Below are 18821 nucleotides of genomic sequence, written 5' to 3' on the forward strand. Positions count from 1 at the left end.
ATTATTCTTTATAAACATTCCTAATGATATCATCATAAGAAAGTCCTGCATCTGGAAGGCTGTTCCTGCTGGCTGTTCGAGATGGGGCTCGTGAAAACCTGAAAAAATGTATAGGTTTAACCCACTTACCATTGACAGAAATTAATAATCAATATCTTATTTTCTTATACAAAATGTCCTAATCCAACAAAGAAAATAGATTGTTGATAATCAATTTCTTTCAGTGCAAAGTGGTTGAAATGAAACAATAGTTTAATTTTATTATAAAAAAACGGTTTATATAAAATAAAAGGATATTTAACTGTGTATGTGTGTGTATCAAGCTTAAGATCTTGTTAATCGCTTGACCAATATATTTTTTTTGTGTTAACTGTTCAAAAATAAGTTTAAGAATATTTAATGTAAAAAAGAAATAAAGCACAATTATTACTTTGTGTATATTTTTCCTCAAAGGAAGCATTAAATATGATTCTAAAAAGAAAAAGCTTTCCTACAAAGAGCTACTTATTTCGTCTATTTGACATAAACAAACACCTTAATAAAGTGTGATTTAAATCGGAGGGGGAGGGGGGGGGGGCATTGTTTTTTTAAAGTAGTCCCTCCAAAGTTTTATAGAAACGTTTTCTTATTCATTTATTTAACAATTTTAGGGACTGATGGATTGGTTCATTAAGTTTATTGTCTAAACGTTTCAAGCACTAATTGTTATCTACAGAAGAATAATTTCGTATCGACATCGGGAAAGTGTTTTAATTTATCGGCCATTGTCTTATCCCTTTAGATCCCTGGATTTTAATATCTAACCTGCTCGGAGACCTGCCATATTCTGGTTCTTCCTGTGAAATATCCTGTCTGCTTGGAACTCTGGAGTTTCCAAATCCCCAGGATGGTCGCTCCAAGGAGCTGTTACGTCTGGATGATCTCCTACCTGGAATAAAATTAACATTACATGAATCTAATGGGATGTGGCCGATAAATTTATGTACATCACCAATGATGATACACAAAATTACCCCTCCTGTAAATTATAATTAGTGATTCAAATGTTTGGCCACTCAACTAAATTAACCAACCATTTGAAATTCAATTAAATTCCCAAGATTGATAAGCCAACAAATAAAAAAACGTTATTATAATACTTTGGGGACTTATGTAATAAACTGCCTAATGTCCCCCTCCCTCCTTGTTAATGTTCAATTTAATTATATTAAGAACTTCAGCTAGCTACTCTATATGATCACAAAATTAAACATTGATGTAACTTATTCCAGTATTACTTAGCAACCGATTAACATCCACTTGGAACCGGTTATCAGTCTTACTAAAAAATCATGTATGGCATTGTATTACAGACAATATTCTACGAATATTATAATAAAACCATAAATTAATACCAGTTTTCTTGTCCCGGGCCTTCGGCTCCATCGGGACTAACAAAACTAGTTGTATTAATATAATTTTTTATTTAAATATCCGCGGAAAGCTGTCTATAATACGATGCGATAAATAGCTATACCTGACATGATTCTTTTTAATTCCCATTCAGATTCTGAGCTGTTGAATGTTGAATATTCTGGGCTATCATCTACATCTACGGCTGAACTTTCTAGTGCGTTACCTACAACATTTTATACATTAACAGTTATTCATTGCATCTTATTACAGACAGCTTTCCTCGGATATTGAAATGAAAAATTATAAGATTAATAAAAACTTTCTTAGCACCGAACCGGTCTAACAAAACAGGTATTATTTCCATTCTTTTTAACTTACGTGAAAAGTTGTCTGTAATACAATGCTATATATGATTTTTCAGTATTGCTGAGGACTAATTCTAATCCAGCGGATATTAATCGGTTTCGAATCCATACTGGAAGCTACTCTCTACATTTGCTTTTAGGGGTAAAGCTTACGAGAACCAAAGACAACAGAATACATTCTTTAGGTTTTACCAACAATTTATATTTTCCAAAGTGGTGTTTATCACAATTAAAGTAAAATTAATTTATCGCCCTGTTCCTATAAATATTGTATAGCCTTAAGGAGGGATACACCACGAGATCTAATTATTTATTGTATCTCTGACACAAACCTTGCATAATATATGCTTTGCATGGTTATATGTCATACGGACCTTCAGACAAATAACCCTTTGATTGCATGACCTTTGTCTGAGAAGTCCTAACTGTGCATGGTAATGAGTTGTGCCTCCTACTCTAACTATTTATGTCGAGCAACTGAAAAAGAAAGCAGTTGGAGCCGTTTTAAGCGTCTTTAGTTATGACGAGGTGTCGGTCAGAGATGCGACAGCTTCCTGACAACGAGCGCATGCTCACACAATATAGTTAAAGTTTACCTATGTTTCCAGCTGCAGAAACCTGATAGTTTGTACGAGTATCTCTGACAGCTACCCTGCCTCCAGCTACCTGTGCCCTGCTGCTGGAGGAGTCAGGTAGAGGTCTCTTCTTGGGGGTGTAGTCAACAACTTTGTCTGCTGTGTCCTGGTCGGGTGACGGAGTACTGAAGTCCAACTCAAATTGCTTCTGAGTTTCGTCAGTGACGGTTACCTGAAACAAAAATAGTGGTTTCAATCTTTTCAACTAACAATAATAACCTACATAAGGGTAAATTTTTGTTTAACATCATTGGGGATGAATATCAATTTATCGTCAAATGTCTTATCCCCCAAGATACCCTATTTTCATTTATATATGTAGTAAAGTAAAAGAATAGAGGGGGCACAAGCTATATTAAGCTCTACCCACGGGGTGTGGACCCAGGGCCGACTTTTAATTGGTTCTTTAAATATCAGCCAATAGCATCGGAAATATAAACACATCCAAGTCACTACAAAAGAACAGAAAGCAATTTGCTTATAGACAAGAAATGTCACTTGAACCATTAAAATAAATTTAAAGAAATTTAAGAAAATGACACCTTGATTAATAAAATCGGCTGGGTATAAGTAGGTCTAACAAGCATTTAGATGTTTAAACAAAATTTCTTTTAACATATTTCATTGTCGTGAAAAAACTTTTTACACTAATGATTAATCTTTGCGTGGTCATGCTGTTAATCAATTAATTTTAGTTTGTTGACACCAGAAAATTAAACAACTTGTCACTTTTAACCAAGGAGGGAGTGGACATTGGGCTATTTATTACAATACTCCCAAAGGTTTTATAATAAAGTTTTCTTTTTCGTTGGCTTAACAAGATTTTAATGACTTTTGGAAGGTTGGTTTATAAAACGTTTCAACCACTAATTGTAATCTACAGAAGGAAATTTTGTATTATCATTGGAAATGTACATCAATTTATCTGCTATTTATCACTTTATATCCCTGCTTTTACCTGAGAAAACGAGGTATTCAATGGTTTAATCATGTTAGCAATGTTTGTTAACATGCTGGTTTCATCAGGACCTAACTTCAAGTTTGGACTGTGGCAGCTATTGGTTAGATTATTACCATGTGATCTAGGAGAGTTTGGTTAACTTCAAGAATACAAGGACAACAAAATAATTCAAGGATATTCGATTAAACAAGTATGACATTGGCAATATCCATAAGTAGCAAAGCCAAAAAAAATCATGAATTTAAATATGGACGATACGGTATGCACAAAAGTTTTATAACAAAGTTTTCTTATTTGTTGGCTCAACAACTTTATGGACTTTTATTGATTGGATGGTTAATTAAATTAGTGTCCAGACGTTTCAACAACTAATTGTAATATACAGAAGGAGTAATTTTAGATCCCTGACATTTACATGATATTGATTTATCAAATGTGGATCTAAAGTCAAACAAACATAAATTTACTTTTGCTTTCAGAGAGAAATTAGACATTTGGCTGTGTATAACACTTGTACCCAAAGTTTTATAAACATGTAATTCGTTGGTTCCATATTAGCAGTGTCCAATCTTTTCAACCAACAATAATAATCTACATAAGGGTTAATTTTGTTTGTTTATCATCATTGGGAATGAATCACAACTCATCGTTCATTATCTTATCCCTTAAGTTCCCTGTTTGCAATTATATGTCCTCAGTGATCTTAAAGGATAAGACAATGGATGATAAATTATCCCTTCTGTAGATTACAATTAGTAGTTGAAATGTTTGGACATTCAACTTAATGAACCAACCAATGAAAATTTAATAATAAGTTGAAATAAACACCAGCCCAATGTCCCCTCCCTCCCTGATATATATATCCTTGCATTCTGAAGTGAAAATGTGCCTAGTCATAGTTATATTTGGCGCGACCATAATGACCCGCTCATGTACCACCAGCGCGGCATTCTGGTGCATATAATCCAGATTAGTCAGTGACGATTTGGGTTCAGCTGATTTAGATAACTTCTTTTTCTTTTTACGCCTTTTTTGCATATTTTGTTGGTTTATATATTCTAGCTTGTCTTTTATATTAGTTTCTTCATCACTGAAAGAATCAAATTCTTCAATATCATAAGATTTCTTATCTGATTTACTAACTTGCTTGTTACTAGAAATAGATCTAGTCCAATTCACGGTAAAATGGTAACGATTATCTCAAAAAAAACTATGAACTTTAAAGGCTGCTAGCTGCCAAAGGGCTGATCTTACATGCCATGCCTGTAAACCGTTTTAAGCGGAATAAAGAGACCTATAAATAATCTGGAATTGCCAAGATCCAAAACTGTACAGATAAAGCTGAAGAAAAAACGTGTAAACCAAGTCTTTTTAGCAGCCTTTAAAGTTCATAGATTTTTGGAGATAATCGTTACCAGGAACATTTTTAACCATGAACTGCACTAGATCCCTAGAAATATAAGGTACCAAGTCTGGTTTACGATCATGTCTATTTTTAAACCAAGAGGATTGTAGCATTTTGTTTTGCCACGTAGAGGTAGATTCACTACTGATAATGTAGCTTTGGATAATTCAAAGAACAAAAAATATTTGAAGTATATTTTTGATTAGTTTTTGAAGTAAAAGGTGTATCAAAATGTGCATTAGAGGGAATACTGAAGAAATTAAAGGCATTAGGTGCCGTATAGCTTTTTCCAGTATGGCTGCAAAACCGATTAATATCCGCAGGATTAGAACCGGTTCATAGCAATACTGAAAAGTCGTGTTTAGAATTGTATTGAAATAAATTTCATAATATTCATAATACTAATACCAGTTTTGTTAGCCTGGGCCTTTGGCCCCTCGGGGATAACTAACTGGTTTTAATCTCATAATTTTTCATTTTAATAATAAATAAATCAAATAAAAGCCCGAACAAATATAGGGTCAGACTATAAATTATTTCAACTATGTTCTCTGAACTATCTCACTTTGATTTAACAATTGGATGTTTATCTTTTTCTTGTCTTGTCATGATAAATTTATTTTTATCTTTAGAATTCTCATTATCAACAGAAACTGGATAATTGTCTATCAAATCAATTTCGTCAAAAGTAACATTTTTAGAGTTGGAATAAGTTTTAATAGGAGTATGTCTATGTGAAACACTGTCAGTTAAAAAATTTTCATAATGAAACGTTCGTGTGGCACTATTGGTTCTAGACAAGGCACTAGATCCTTGTGGATCCTTGCTGAATGGTAATTTAGGTCGTGTGCCACTGGCCTCCATTAGTTCAACTAATTATTAGGATATTGGTTATTGTCATATTTTTGTTATTCATTTGATCATGATTACATGTTATTGTCTTTTAATTAGGGTTAATACGAATTATTATTGGAAAGAAAGTCACCTTTAAAATTATTTCAATGATTATATTCTATGATATTAAGAAGTAAAGATCTCGGAAACTTAATCTTAGAGGTTATTATGAATTAATTATATTCTAAATACCCAATGATAGTTCTTTATCGCATCGTATTATATACAGCTTTCCACGGATATTAAAATGAAAATGAAATAATTAAAACCAGTTTTGTTAGTTGGAGGCCCATGGTTAACAAACTGATTTTAGTTTTATCTTTAATATTTGTGAAACCCCGTGGTTTTTCAGAATGGCCGAGAACCGGTTCTAACCCAGTTGATTCAAAGCCATACTGAAAAATCCACGTATTTTGCTTAATTCTGGATTATGGCATGTCGATCTGACCTATCTATTAAGAACAACTACGCTACTAAAAAAAGTTGATTTTATTCTAATTTATCAAATGTCCTTCATTATAAATTATTTATGAAAATCAATTAAAAATGTTTCAACCCAATTAATTTGCATAGAAAAAAAATCCTTGAAAAGCCTAATAATAAAGTGTTATCTGATGGAGGTTATAAAGTAAAATAATGGATTTAGTATACGTGGATATATTGACAGAGTTTAAATTTGTCGTCAATTTAGATTGCTAATATGAACTTCATTTATTGGTCACTTAGCTCATCCAGTAGGAAGGGTGTCGTTATTTTAGCTAGCTGGGATTATCACTTCATTAGAGTACATAATAATCTTGTGCAACATCCAAGTTATAATATATCGATTAGTTAAATATACCTGGCTTCTATTACACATACACTTACACTGTAACAAGGAATATTTTGTCAATAGGTACGGCAACAAAATAAGCCATCAATATATTAAAATAAAAGTCAAATTTTATATATATTGTCAATTAATAGCTGGTGCTAAATTAACATGGGTTTGCACTCCCACAGCTTCTAGATGCTAGGGGCGCAGCCGCTGGTGATATATAAGCAATTTATGTTAATTTATTTTACAAAGCTAACTAATAATAGAGCATCTGTGCAACCAAAAAAATAGAAAGGTTTGTATGATGCATATAGGTATGTTTTCAAGTCTGTGATATACAGGAGGGAGGGGACATTGGGCTGTTTATTACACTAGTCCTATTTTTATAATAACGTTTTTATTCGTTGGCTTAACAACCATAGGAATTTTATCAAATTTAACTTTGATTAGTTGATCCATTAAGTTGAGTTTAGAAAAGTTTCAACAAGTAATCTACTGAAGGGATAATTTATTGTATCATCATTGGGGATGTACATCAATTATCGGTCCTATGGCACTTGAAATGTAAATTAATTTGCTTTTAAAGATGCCAATATCGTTATATATTCATTCATATCACAAAAAGCCTTTCTACTATATATTAATGAACAACAAGGGCAGGTGGTTTTATCCATCTAAGAATGTACCAGGATCTGTGTGTGTGTGTGTCTGTCTGTACCGAAGGATCTCGCTAACCGCTGAATCTCATTTACAGTGTAGCTTCTAAAGGTCCTCTGAAGAACTAGGTAGTGTTTTTTTTTATTTAAAAACTACAATTTAAATTGGGGGGGGGGGGGGTCGACTATAAGCCCCTAGGGGCATAGCCGCTATTAGTAGAATAATGTTAAAAGGCACGAGCTTTGTGTATTTTGACAGATATTGTCATTAAGACATAAAAATTAAATCTGATTTGTATTGCTTTCAGGACATTTTTATCATCTTTCCTTCCTTGCCCTTTTTTCCTTTTAAATTTTCTTTCTTTCTCTTTACCCCGCCAAAAAATAATTTTTTTGTTTAATTTAATATAAATAAAATTTATATAATGAAAACTTTGAATGTCATTTTACCTTAATCATATTTGTTGTCTTTTGTTTTTATTCTATTTTAAAAAGTGTACATATATGTATATTTATTGAAAAACTAATGGAAAACCCAAACAGAAATATATGACTGATTAAAAATTCATGACAATAGAATGACCATAATTAAGTTAAAGTGCATCATAATTTGAATTTTAAATATCTAATTTGTTTTAATTTTAATTAAGGATAATGAAGCAATAGATATATCATTATTTGGATGTTGCAACAGATTTTTATGTACTCTAATAATGACATGCTCGCAGCTGGCTAAAATAACGTTGATAAAGCTAAATTGATGACAAATTTACTCCTGTAAATATATCCACAATTCTATAAACCAATGTCACAGTTTCAAAAAGTATAAGTATGATTTTTTGAAGGTTATTTTTTTACAGGCGATTTCTCTAGGCATACCCTCCTCCAAAATAGTTGTAACCTTCCCTGGAACTATAAGATGCTTCACTGTAAAGGAGATCAATATCGATTCAGTGGTTAGCGAGATCCTTCAGAACAGACACACAGACGTAAAGAGATCCTGTTACTTTATCATAAGAACTAGCGGCTACGCCCCTAGAGGCCTCTAGGGGGCACTTGAGGAGGAGAGAGTCGAATTTAATAACCCAATTTCTTATTTAGATTATTTTTTTTGGGGGGGGGGGAGTACCTCCCCTCATTTTTAATTTTAGTAAAAAAAAATTTAAAAATTTTCATTTTTTGGGGGGTTGGGTGTGTCCCACCCCCCAAGAAAATAGTTATAAACCTTCACGGGACCTATGAGAAGCTACCCTGTTAAGGAGAACCCGATCAGTTCAGCGGTTAGCGAGATCCTTCGGTACAGACACACAGACACACAAACACACAAACACATAGACAAACAGACATCCTGTTACTTTAGTATAAGGATATGTGCCCATATTCAATAGATTAGCTACTGTTCAGAATATTTTTCTCTTCTTTGGTCTATATAGTTATTAAACAGATAATTTTATTTCAAAGGAATTAGTGTTTTTTTAATTAATTTTCTACAATTGTACTTAAAAAGTACGCACATCAACTATAAGCTTTTAGAATGTTGTCAGCATAGACGTCCAGGGGGGGGGATAAATGGATGTTTAGCCCCTTAAACTTTGAAACCTCTCATATTACCCACCTCAAAATAAAAAGCTTGGACGTCCATGGTTGTCATCCGTTCTTTTTACTGAAACTTCCCAAACCAATTAAAAAACTAGGAATGAAAGCCGTTTACCTTGACATTTAATTTACTGTAATAACTAAATATTAAATTTAAATTGTATAGGTACTTAAGTATAATCAATTAATTTTGCTTAATTGATTTAAAGAAAATTTGATGAAATATGGTTAATCATTGTGATCAAATAAAGGACTAATCGCTATATTACATGTAATTAATTCTTTCTTTCCCAGGTTGCTCATAGTATAGGTAGAAATTTTTTTTTGTATTGTAAAAATTATACAAAACATACAAAAGTACTATTGTATAAATTTTTTTAAAATTTTGTACAGTAATTTTTTTTTGGCAAAGTCCCCTTGTACATGTTGTATCAATTTTGTATACAATAGTATATTTTCTGTTTTTTTTTATTAATTAGTATATTTTTTTTTGTATATGTTGTACACTTTTTTTTTATTTTCGTACTCATACCATTTTCCTGATTGTATATCTTGTATTCATTTTTTGTATAATAGTATTTATTTCAAAAATTTGGCAGAGTCCAAACATTTTTTACTTTACTGAATATTTTAATATGAATACTAAAGTAACAAAAATAATTAGGTTATAATTTGTGGATTTAAAACAGTTTTTTGTTTTATGCTTATTATATTAATTTTTTTATACAATAGTACAAAGTTTTGGAAATTTGGCTAAGTCCAAATTTTAGGACATTGCCTAAAAATGAACATAGTATTTATTGTATAATTTTTTTAGTATGATAGTATATTTCAAAAATATTTTCCAGTATTCCAATATTTTGACTCTAACAAAGTTTTAAAAATGTATACAATTGGACAACCAAAAATATACAATAACCTAAATTTTGATAAGTTCCAAAACTGAGGACTTAGGAAATATTTTTAAAAACATTTTTTGAACATAAAAAAAAATTTGACAAAAAAATTGTTTAATTCTACAATTTTAATTTTATTTTTGAGTACAAATTTTTTTTAAGTAAAAAATTTTTGTTGCTAGGTGTCTTTCACTTTTTAGAAATTTTTTTTTTTAATATTGTCTAACTCTACAATTTCAATTTTGTTTCTTGGTTTTTTCTAAGTACAAAAATGGACTGTACAAAATTACAAAAAAAATAATACAATAGTACTTATTTATGTTTTGTATAATTTTCATAATACAAAAAAATTCTACCTATACTAAGAACAACCTGGAAAGACTCTTAATCTTATTATATAAAGTAGTAACGATTTTTTTTGCCTAAAGCTTAAGATTACATAGACTACTGAACTGATTGAATTCTCCTTTTAAGGGAAGGTTCACATAGGTCCTGTGATGGTTTTATGCTATCTTTTTTTTTAGATTTAAGCCCCTAGATGGTAGAGGCTATTTTTATGTCGCCTTATTACACTAAAAGGGGGACAGCTGCACATAGACGTCCAATTTTTACCCCCCCCCCCCAAAAAAAAATACCTCTATAAAATAAAGATTACCCCCCCCCAAAAAAAAAATTTGTATTTTCAAAATTTTACCCCCCCAAATAAAAAAGCTTGGACGCCCCTGCTGCAAGTGAATAATAACAAGGATGACAACAGCCATAAAAGCTAAGCTCTGAAACGGTAGGACAGACGAACATTAAACCTTATAGAGTGTCAGAACTTTATTTACAAAATAGAAATATAAAAGTTTTGAAAAAAATATATGTATATTTGTTGCAAAACTTAATTAAAATACAGAATTCTGTTGAAGGACATACTGGCATTTTTAGGACTTGATTACAGAATTGCTTTGCTTGAAATCTTGGTACCTTATTGTAATAGGAATCAGTACTCCAAAAATCATATCTATCCGATGATTATATAACATAAATATTTGTTGTTAAAAAAGTTAAAAATCACAATGTTTAAAATGGACATACGGACATTCTGGTAACGATTATAGAGTTGCTACGCTTTCTAAATCGTACCTCCGCAGGTATCATTTTGAAAAGTTTAAAATCAATAGCACTATTATAACTTGCCTAAATTAACATAAAAAGCTATCTGTTACGTACGGACGGACGTACGGACTGACGCTAAATATAGAAAAGCTTCTCTTTTAAAAGATATACATAGAGAAATATAAAAGAAGAATTTTATTATATAAAGCAGTAAGGCTTTATGTTCTGAAACTTAAGATCTCAATAACAACTGATCAGGCTTTCTATTTCAGGTAAGCCTAATATTTGTCTTGTGATGGTTTTAGGCTATTTTATTTTAAGTCGTAGATTGGTTTTATGCTATTCTATTTTAAGTTTTGGGAAGGTTTTAGGCTTTTTCTCTCCCCTTTAAATACAGAGCCACAAGATTCTAGGGGCGTAACTGCTAGTATTATATATAAGGGGTTATTATTAAATGGATTTTACACCAGATTATCATGTACTTTAATAAAATGAAACTTGTAGCTTGCTAAAAGAACAAACAAAGAACCCACTTTACCCCACCCCTCCCCTCCTACTGGAAGAACAATCTATCAAATAAATGATATTCAAGTTGTGAACCATCCAATGAAAATTCAATAAAAGTACCCAAAGTTGTTAAGCAAACAAACAATACTAAGACTTTGGGGACTAGTGTAAAAAACAGCCCAAAGTCCCCTCCCTCCCTGTGTATAAAATTGTGGCGAGCTGGCTTTTATTCACTTTTCAATGCACATTTTAAATGGATTGTAACAATTTTCTACCTTATATAGTTAAAATTTTCGCCGCTAAATGTCTCTTACTTTTTAGAAAAACTTTATTTTTTGTTTTTTTAAAAATATATGGTTGTTTAAAAATGCAAGAAGTAAATCTTATTTAAATTTTTTTCCCATTTAATTGTTTTTTTTTCAATATTTTGAAATATTTTGATTTTAATAGTTACAAAATTTAAACTATAGAGGTAACTCAATCAAATCTAGCCAAGTTAATTCAAGTCATGATAGAGTTGAAAAATAAAATTTTTCACCCTACTTCGAATTATGAAGTACTCTTATCATGCTAAAACAGAGTTAAACACATGGAAATATATCCCTTAACTCAATAATATTTTTGAGGAAATATAATTCTGTTCAAACTGTCTGGATGGCATCTCATAAAAATTACTAAATTGGTAGTACTTTTGGATAGAAATGTAAACAATGTGGGCTTACTTTTGCATCCCTTCGTATCATTTTTTTAAATGTCGAATGAAATTTGCAAGGGGTCCTAAATTTTTTCTTTTAAATTTGTCGTATACATTTTTTGTGCTTTGTACTAATTTTTATTCGTATTAATTTTTACCGCCTTGTACTAATTTTCTAACCCACTGGATCACGGATGAAAAATGGTTTTCGTATATAATATATGTCTCTAGTACTAACAAAATTTCTCGTACCCTCGTAAGAATTATTGCATAACGATGGTATACTTTCGTAGAACCAACAAATTTTCTATACTATAGTATAACAAAATTGATACAATTTTAGAGTAAGACCATATATACTATTGTAAACAAAATGATATACGAAAAAAAATGTCCACCTATACGAATGATAACCTGGGTTGAATTCATATTTTGAAAAGCTACTCTATCACTAAGTTATGTCTGTCAGGGCGGGGGGGGGGGGGGAATTGGGCTGATTATTACACTAGTCCCCAAAGTCTTATAATACCATTTTCTTATTTGTTGGCTTAAAAACTTCAGGTACTTTTATTGAATTTTGATTGGTTGGTTCATTAAGTTAAGGGGCCAGACATTTTACCCACTAAATCTATTCTAAAGAAGGGGTTAATTTGTGTATTATCAATGGAAATTCAAATCAATTTGTGAAATAATCCGTGAAAAAAATCCAAAATAAATCTTTACTACTTTTTTAAAAACTTGCGGCTTCGCCCCTAGCCTCTAGGGGCTTTGCCCCAAGAGGAGATAAAAACAAATTAAGGCAAAATTCGTGAAAGGACCAGGGAAATCTTCGGCAAAAAAAGGACCAAGGAAATGTTCTGCAAAAAAAACGGGGGGGGGGGGATTTTTTGTTTTTTGGGGGATTTGGGGGGGGGGGGTATATTTCGCTTGTTGGTTATACCTTATTCCTGATTTGATTGGATTGAATAAACAAACAGTTGTTAATTAGTTTTAATATTTTTAAGAACCTAGTAATAGTGTCTAACTTTTTATCTTTTTGACGTAACAAAAATCGAAGGATGAGAGGGGAGGTGGGAAAGGAAACCCCTAAAAAAGAGATGGATTTTTGTTACGTCACAAAGATAAAAAGTTAGACACTATTACTAGGTTCATTTTTAATTTTAATTTTTGTACACTTTACTGTTATAACAAAATTAAAGGCTTGTCGTTGATGAACTTTTTATGGATATACAGTATGACCCTCGAAAAAGTATTTTTAAGCATCTGCAGCCCTTATTTCTCAATGAATTATTAAAAAATGCATATGTCCTTGTTCTCCATAGTATTCCACGTAAGTAGATATAAAAATATTTTTTTTACCTCCATTAACACTGGAGATTTTTAGAGCTAAAGTTTTGAAAAAGTGACTGAGAAAAAGAATTTTTTTTTGTTTCTCTTATTTTTTGGATGGTTATATTATGTTTTTCTGGCAACTGAATAATGAGACACAAAGAAAAACAAGTTAACTAATTATTTCTTTTTTATTCCACAAAAAAATATAAATTTTTAATGGCAAAAAATAAAACTGAATGAATTGATTATTTGCAAATTTTAAGTTATTTATTAACCCTTATTTATAGAAAAGGATGAATTATGACAGTTGCTCCGCCTACTTTTCTGACATCTCAATTATTTAATAGGGGGTGTATTAAGCTTTTTAGACTAAAAAATCATTATGTTTTATTTTTATTTTCTTTATAACTTTTTTGTTACTAAAGTTAGGATTGTGAAACAAAAACAATTTTCCTGCTATATTCATAGAGATTTATTTGTTTTTTTAATCTTAAACAATTTTGCCTAATAAGTAAGTTTTTCAAAATATCATTAAACTAAAAAGACTCAAAAAATATGTGTAAAAAAATGCTTTTTACTCAAAAACAAAATTTTTTATTTCATTTTTGTATAAAGTTTCTGCTATTAACAAAAATAAAAGGATTTCTAGCTTAATTTTGCTAAAAAAATCGTTTCATGTTAAAAGTTACTTTTTCCTCAGTCACTTTTTCAAAACTTTAGCACTAAAAATCTCTGGTGTTAATGGAGGTAAAAAAAATATTTTTATATCTACTTACGTGGAATACTATGGAGAACAAGGACATATGCATTTTTTAATAATTCATTGAGAAATAAGGGCTGCAGATGCTTAAAAATACTTTTTCGAGGGTCATACTGTAAGTAACTGTAAATACTTGTTTATTTACGATTTATGTAAATTACAATGTTCGACAATTTTGAAAGCCCAGTCTCAAGGCCAATCTAAGTATTTAATTAAAAATAATTGTAATTTACAAGAAACAAAAAAGATAAATAATAGTTATTTCTCGTATCGTATTATAAACGGCTTTCCGCGGATATAGAATGTACAATTATAAGATTAAAACTAGTTTTTTTAGCCCCGTGGTGCCGAAGGCACCGGCTAAAAAAACTGGTTTTAATCTTATGATTGTACATTTCTATATTCGTAGAAAACTGGATATAATACGATGCTAGACATAGTTTTTTCGTATGGATGAGAACCGGTTCCTATCCACCGGATTCGAATGAATACGAGAAAATCTTTTCTATATTCTAAATAAGTACTTAAACAAAATGAAATTCATTAAAATGTTCATACCATATAGGCTAAGGGCAAAGTATATGAAAATACAATAATGATAATAAAAACGGGGATTATGTATAAAACTGCATGAAATAAGAAATGCTAAATCTAGACTGTCATAAGTCTTTTGTTAAGTGTGTCATATGTCAATGGTTATACGTGAATATATTGACAGGGGAATATTTGTTGTCAGTTTAGGTTGCCTTTTAGTTTAATATTCTAGTCCTAGAAATAATCACATCAAGAGCAAGCTGAGAAAGTAACGTTAAAAGACGTAAAAAATGCACAGGGAAAAACAAATTACCATTGTCATGGCTCAATATAATACAAATTTGTCACACTCAGAAATCTAAAGGGATAAGACAATGACCGATAAATTGATGTATATCCCCAATGATAATACACAAAATAAAACCTTCTAAAAATTACAATTATTAGTGGTTAATGTTAGGTCACTAAACTTAATGAACCAACCAACAAAAATCTAATAAATGTCCCCAAAGTTGTTGAGTCAACAAATAAGAAAACATTTTTATAAAACTTTGGGGACAAGTGTAAAAAAACCCAATGTCCCCTACCTCCCTGACAAAGTTGTCACACTGTTTGGTGATAAAAACTAAAATGATAACATCAATTGTGACGATATATGTATGATGCATATATGAGTAATATGAAAAAATATTTTTTTGTCATACATTTTGATACTTAATGTTTTGTGATTTTCAAAACGGCCACTTAATAATTGAAATGCATGAAACATTACTTTTAATTTGTATTTGGCTTTACTTAAAACCTCCTAGATCAAAATGCCTCTTTCAAAACTTCTGTCATATTTTAAAGATAAAATGGAGTGAATACTTCTTAACTCTTAACAGTCGGGCCCCTTGCCGTACCTTGCCCCCCATACTATCTCAGTCCCCTGTTTTATAATGAATTTACGACCTTAAGTAAGTTAATGTCAATTTTCGCTTCCTTAACCCCTTTATTTAACAACCTTTGTTTTTAGGTCCTTTTTTACTTAAAAATTTCAAACGACTGTAATTTTCTTATTTTTAAAGCTAGAAGATTATTTTTTTGCAGAAAATGTTTATCTTTATGTGAATTTATATTAGAAATATAAAAATATAAATTTCAGCGGCCGCAGCTGTACTTGGCAGCTGTCAGCCGCCGCAGTCAGCGGTCGGTGGGAAAACGGCGGCGGATCTTTTTGAAATTTTAATACAATGTTTAGACTTGTAAGAAAAGCGTTTACAATTTAAAGGGATGTACTATTAGAGGATATTTTAGTATTTTTGTAAGATAAAATGCTTTGTTTAAGTCAAAAAATATTTTTGCTCTTTACCTGGATGACCCTGCCAGGTTTGCTGGCATTCTGTGCCCGCCAGGATGGAGATATTAAAAAAATTCCAACTCTCAGTTATGTGTCATACCCATACTTAAAAAGTCACGCAGTTTGGGATTTTTATCTTTCACACATGGAAAATAAGATAAAAAAAACCGGAGGGGGGGGGGCGTTCAACGCCCCACTCCCCGACTGTTAAGGGTTAATAGGGATCTTAAGGGTTAATACAATGTCAGATAAATTTATGTACATTCCCAATGATGATACACAAGATTACCCCTTCTGTAGACTTAGTGATTGGAATGTTTGGAAACATAAATTATGGAACCAACCGTTCAAAATTCAATATAGTTCCTGTAGTTGTTTAGCCAACGAATAAGAGAAACGTTATTATAAAACTGGAGACTAGTGTAATAAACAGCCCCTCCCCTCTCTCCCTGCCTATGACTTTGAATTTTTAAAGGAATATTTTATAGCGTATACATTGACCTCTAAAATATGAAAGCTAGACTTTGAAATGACATTTAATTAACTGTTAATCTATTTTCCAATACTTGAAATATTGTTATGCATATAACAAACAAAGTGCTTGTGACGTGAACATTTTTTATCATTTGTAAAAACTTGTTGATTTTTTTTTATTAATGACATAATCTATGTTTGTATATTATTTCTTAGTTGAGATAATTGTTTAAATGAAAAATGACTACTTAAAGAAATTGATAAGAATTTCCAGAAAAACCTATATTTGTCACTTTTTCCTCAGACATCAAACATTTTATGAAATCATTAGTATAAAATTCAATAATTATTTTATAGACTTAAGAATAGGTGTGCGGAATGGGCTCTGGCAAACCATGTTATGTCATTAAAAAAAAAATTCTTGAGGTTTTGTCAAAAACACAAATACTGTTATTATAGACGTTCAAGAGTGGGGGTAAAGGGGTGTTCACCCACTCAAACTTTGAAAGAAAAAATAACTCACAAAAACTTGAATGAATGAGGATAATGTATTTAAGGCATGACCAACAGCTGTTTATCTTCAATAGAAGCCGAGATAATCACGTTTCCCACATAGCGTTACGGACTTCATGACGGACAGAAAAAGAAATGTATGGAGTAGCGTCACTACTAAAAATACACTTACCCTTACTGTTGATTTTACTGATCTGTGAGTTTGAGCAGATAGTAAAGATGATCGGTCGGTAGGTGGTTTTCTTCTAATAATCAATGAAAATTATTTATATTGCATAAATAATTTTATATAAATTTCTACAATATTTGTACGAATAGTTTTTTAAATCTAGAAGAGACAGAGAGGGACTAGAAAAATCAGGGATAAATAGAAAATAGCCTAAAATAGCACAGGACCTATGTGAAGCTTACCTATAAAAGAGAACCCAATCGATTTAGTGGTTATTGAGATCTTACGAATCAGACAAAAAAAACTTTACTGCTTGAGAAGAGGGGGTCGGGGGGGGGGGGGGGGGGGGAGGGTAAAAACCAATTTTCTATTCTAGATTTAAAAAGAAAAAGAAAAATATTTCTTTTGTTGGGGTGTTTTGGAGGGTTCTAGTATCCTCCCAAAAATAATTATAAACTTTCCCAGGACCTATAATAAGCTACCCTGTAAAGGAAAACCATATTGGTTTAGAGGTTAGCGAGATCCTTCGCTACAGACAAAAAAAAACTCTTATTAAGGTTAAGGAAACGTTATCTAAAGTACGTTTTCAAAATTTCAATCAATATAAATAGTTTTCATTCCTTCTGATGGGTGCACTGACCACACCTCTAGTAGTAGTAACACTATTATCTATATGACCTTGGTGGCGGCTACGGCTATAACCTTCTTCTTCTGTGTTATACCTCCTCCGTGAAGTAGGTGCAGTGTGTACAGACGGACCATAACTGTCTGATCTGCGGCCACTTCTGGGCGGCTGGTACTGGTGGTGCTGCTGGTTACCTGGGTAACCTGTCTTTCCTTTCATTGTCTGTCACCACCACCCGTGTAGAACAGGGCTAAATATTTCATATTTGTCATAAATACATTTTAAAATAAATGCATCTACAAAAAAAACAATAAAATATTCAAAAAGCAAAATTTTAAATTTATATATTTTTTATAGTGCATTTGATCTTGGGCAGTTGATGCATGAGGTTTTTTTTAAATCAATTAAATTTACATATGGAAAAAGCGTTTTCAATCCTTTGTTATTAAACTTTTCAACCAATAGTTCTAATCTAAAGATGGGGCAGTTTTGTTGATTATCATTGTAGATCCATTTCTTTATTCGCAAAGCTACTCTAAAATATTTGTCACTCCGTCAAATTTCAGAGATCTAAATGGATAAGAAAATGGTCGATAATTTCTTCCCCAAAAAAGCTTTACAATTACCCCTTTCAATTCTATTAATGAACCAACCAATCAAATTCAATAAAAGTCCAAATTTGTTAAGCGTACGAATAAGAAAATGTTATCATAAAACTTTGGGGACCCTTGTTTTAAATATGCCAATGTCCCCTCCCTCCCCGGTCAAATTAGTCTTTAAAAAGCTGCATTTTCCTTGATTGTTGAAAAAAGTATACATTATTCTTCTTAGTTAAAAAATACAAAAAAAACTTACATACGTTAACCTACGTTTTTGTTTATTGTACAATAATTTATTTTCATAATTCATTTAAATAAATTAATAAGATAGTTTGTGTATCACCCTTTTAGTTTGAAATTCAATTGCCCATTGCTTTGTCCATTGTTTTTATATCCAATAGTTTTATTTGGTTACTTGGGCCGCTATTTTTCATGCCTAATAAAATTAAATAGTAAAAACTTGAATAAAACCACACACACACACACACACACACACAGACATACACCCAAATACACACGCACACACACACACATACTCACACTCACACAAACAC

General features: G+C 31.3%; 1 protein-coding gene across 1 annotated transcript; it reads right to left on the bottom strand.

Annotated features, from left to right (window-relative positions):
- Position 1: 1 nt before the first annotated feature.
- Positions 2-17896, bottom strand: LOC145312639 (uncharacterized). The gene is made up of 6 exons (XM_080151899.1): positions 17664-17896; positions 17047-17119; positions 2357-2567; positions 1517-1618; positions 805-928; positions 2-98 (listed from the first exon to the last, which is right to left on the bottom strand). Exons 1-6 carry the CDS (start codon positions 17885-17887, stop codon positions 2-4), a joined length of 831 nt encoding a protein of 276 aa, XP_080008025.1. The 5' UTR covers positions 17888-17896.
- Positions 17897-18821: the final 925 nt, after the last annotated feature.

Source organism: Acartia tonsa, chromosome 2 (assembly GCF_053477335.1).
Source record: "Acartia tonsa isolate MP-2025a chromosome 2, ASM5347733v1, whole genome shotgun sequence".
NCBI classification, from domain to species: domain Eukaryota; kingdom Metazoa; phylum Arthropoda; class Copepoda; order Calanoida; family Acartiidae; genus Acartia; species Acartia tonsa.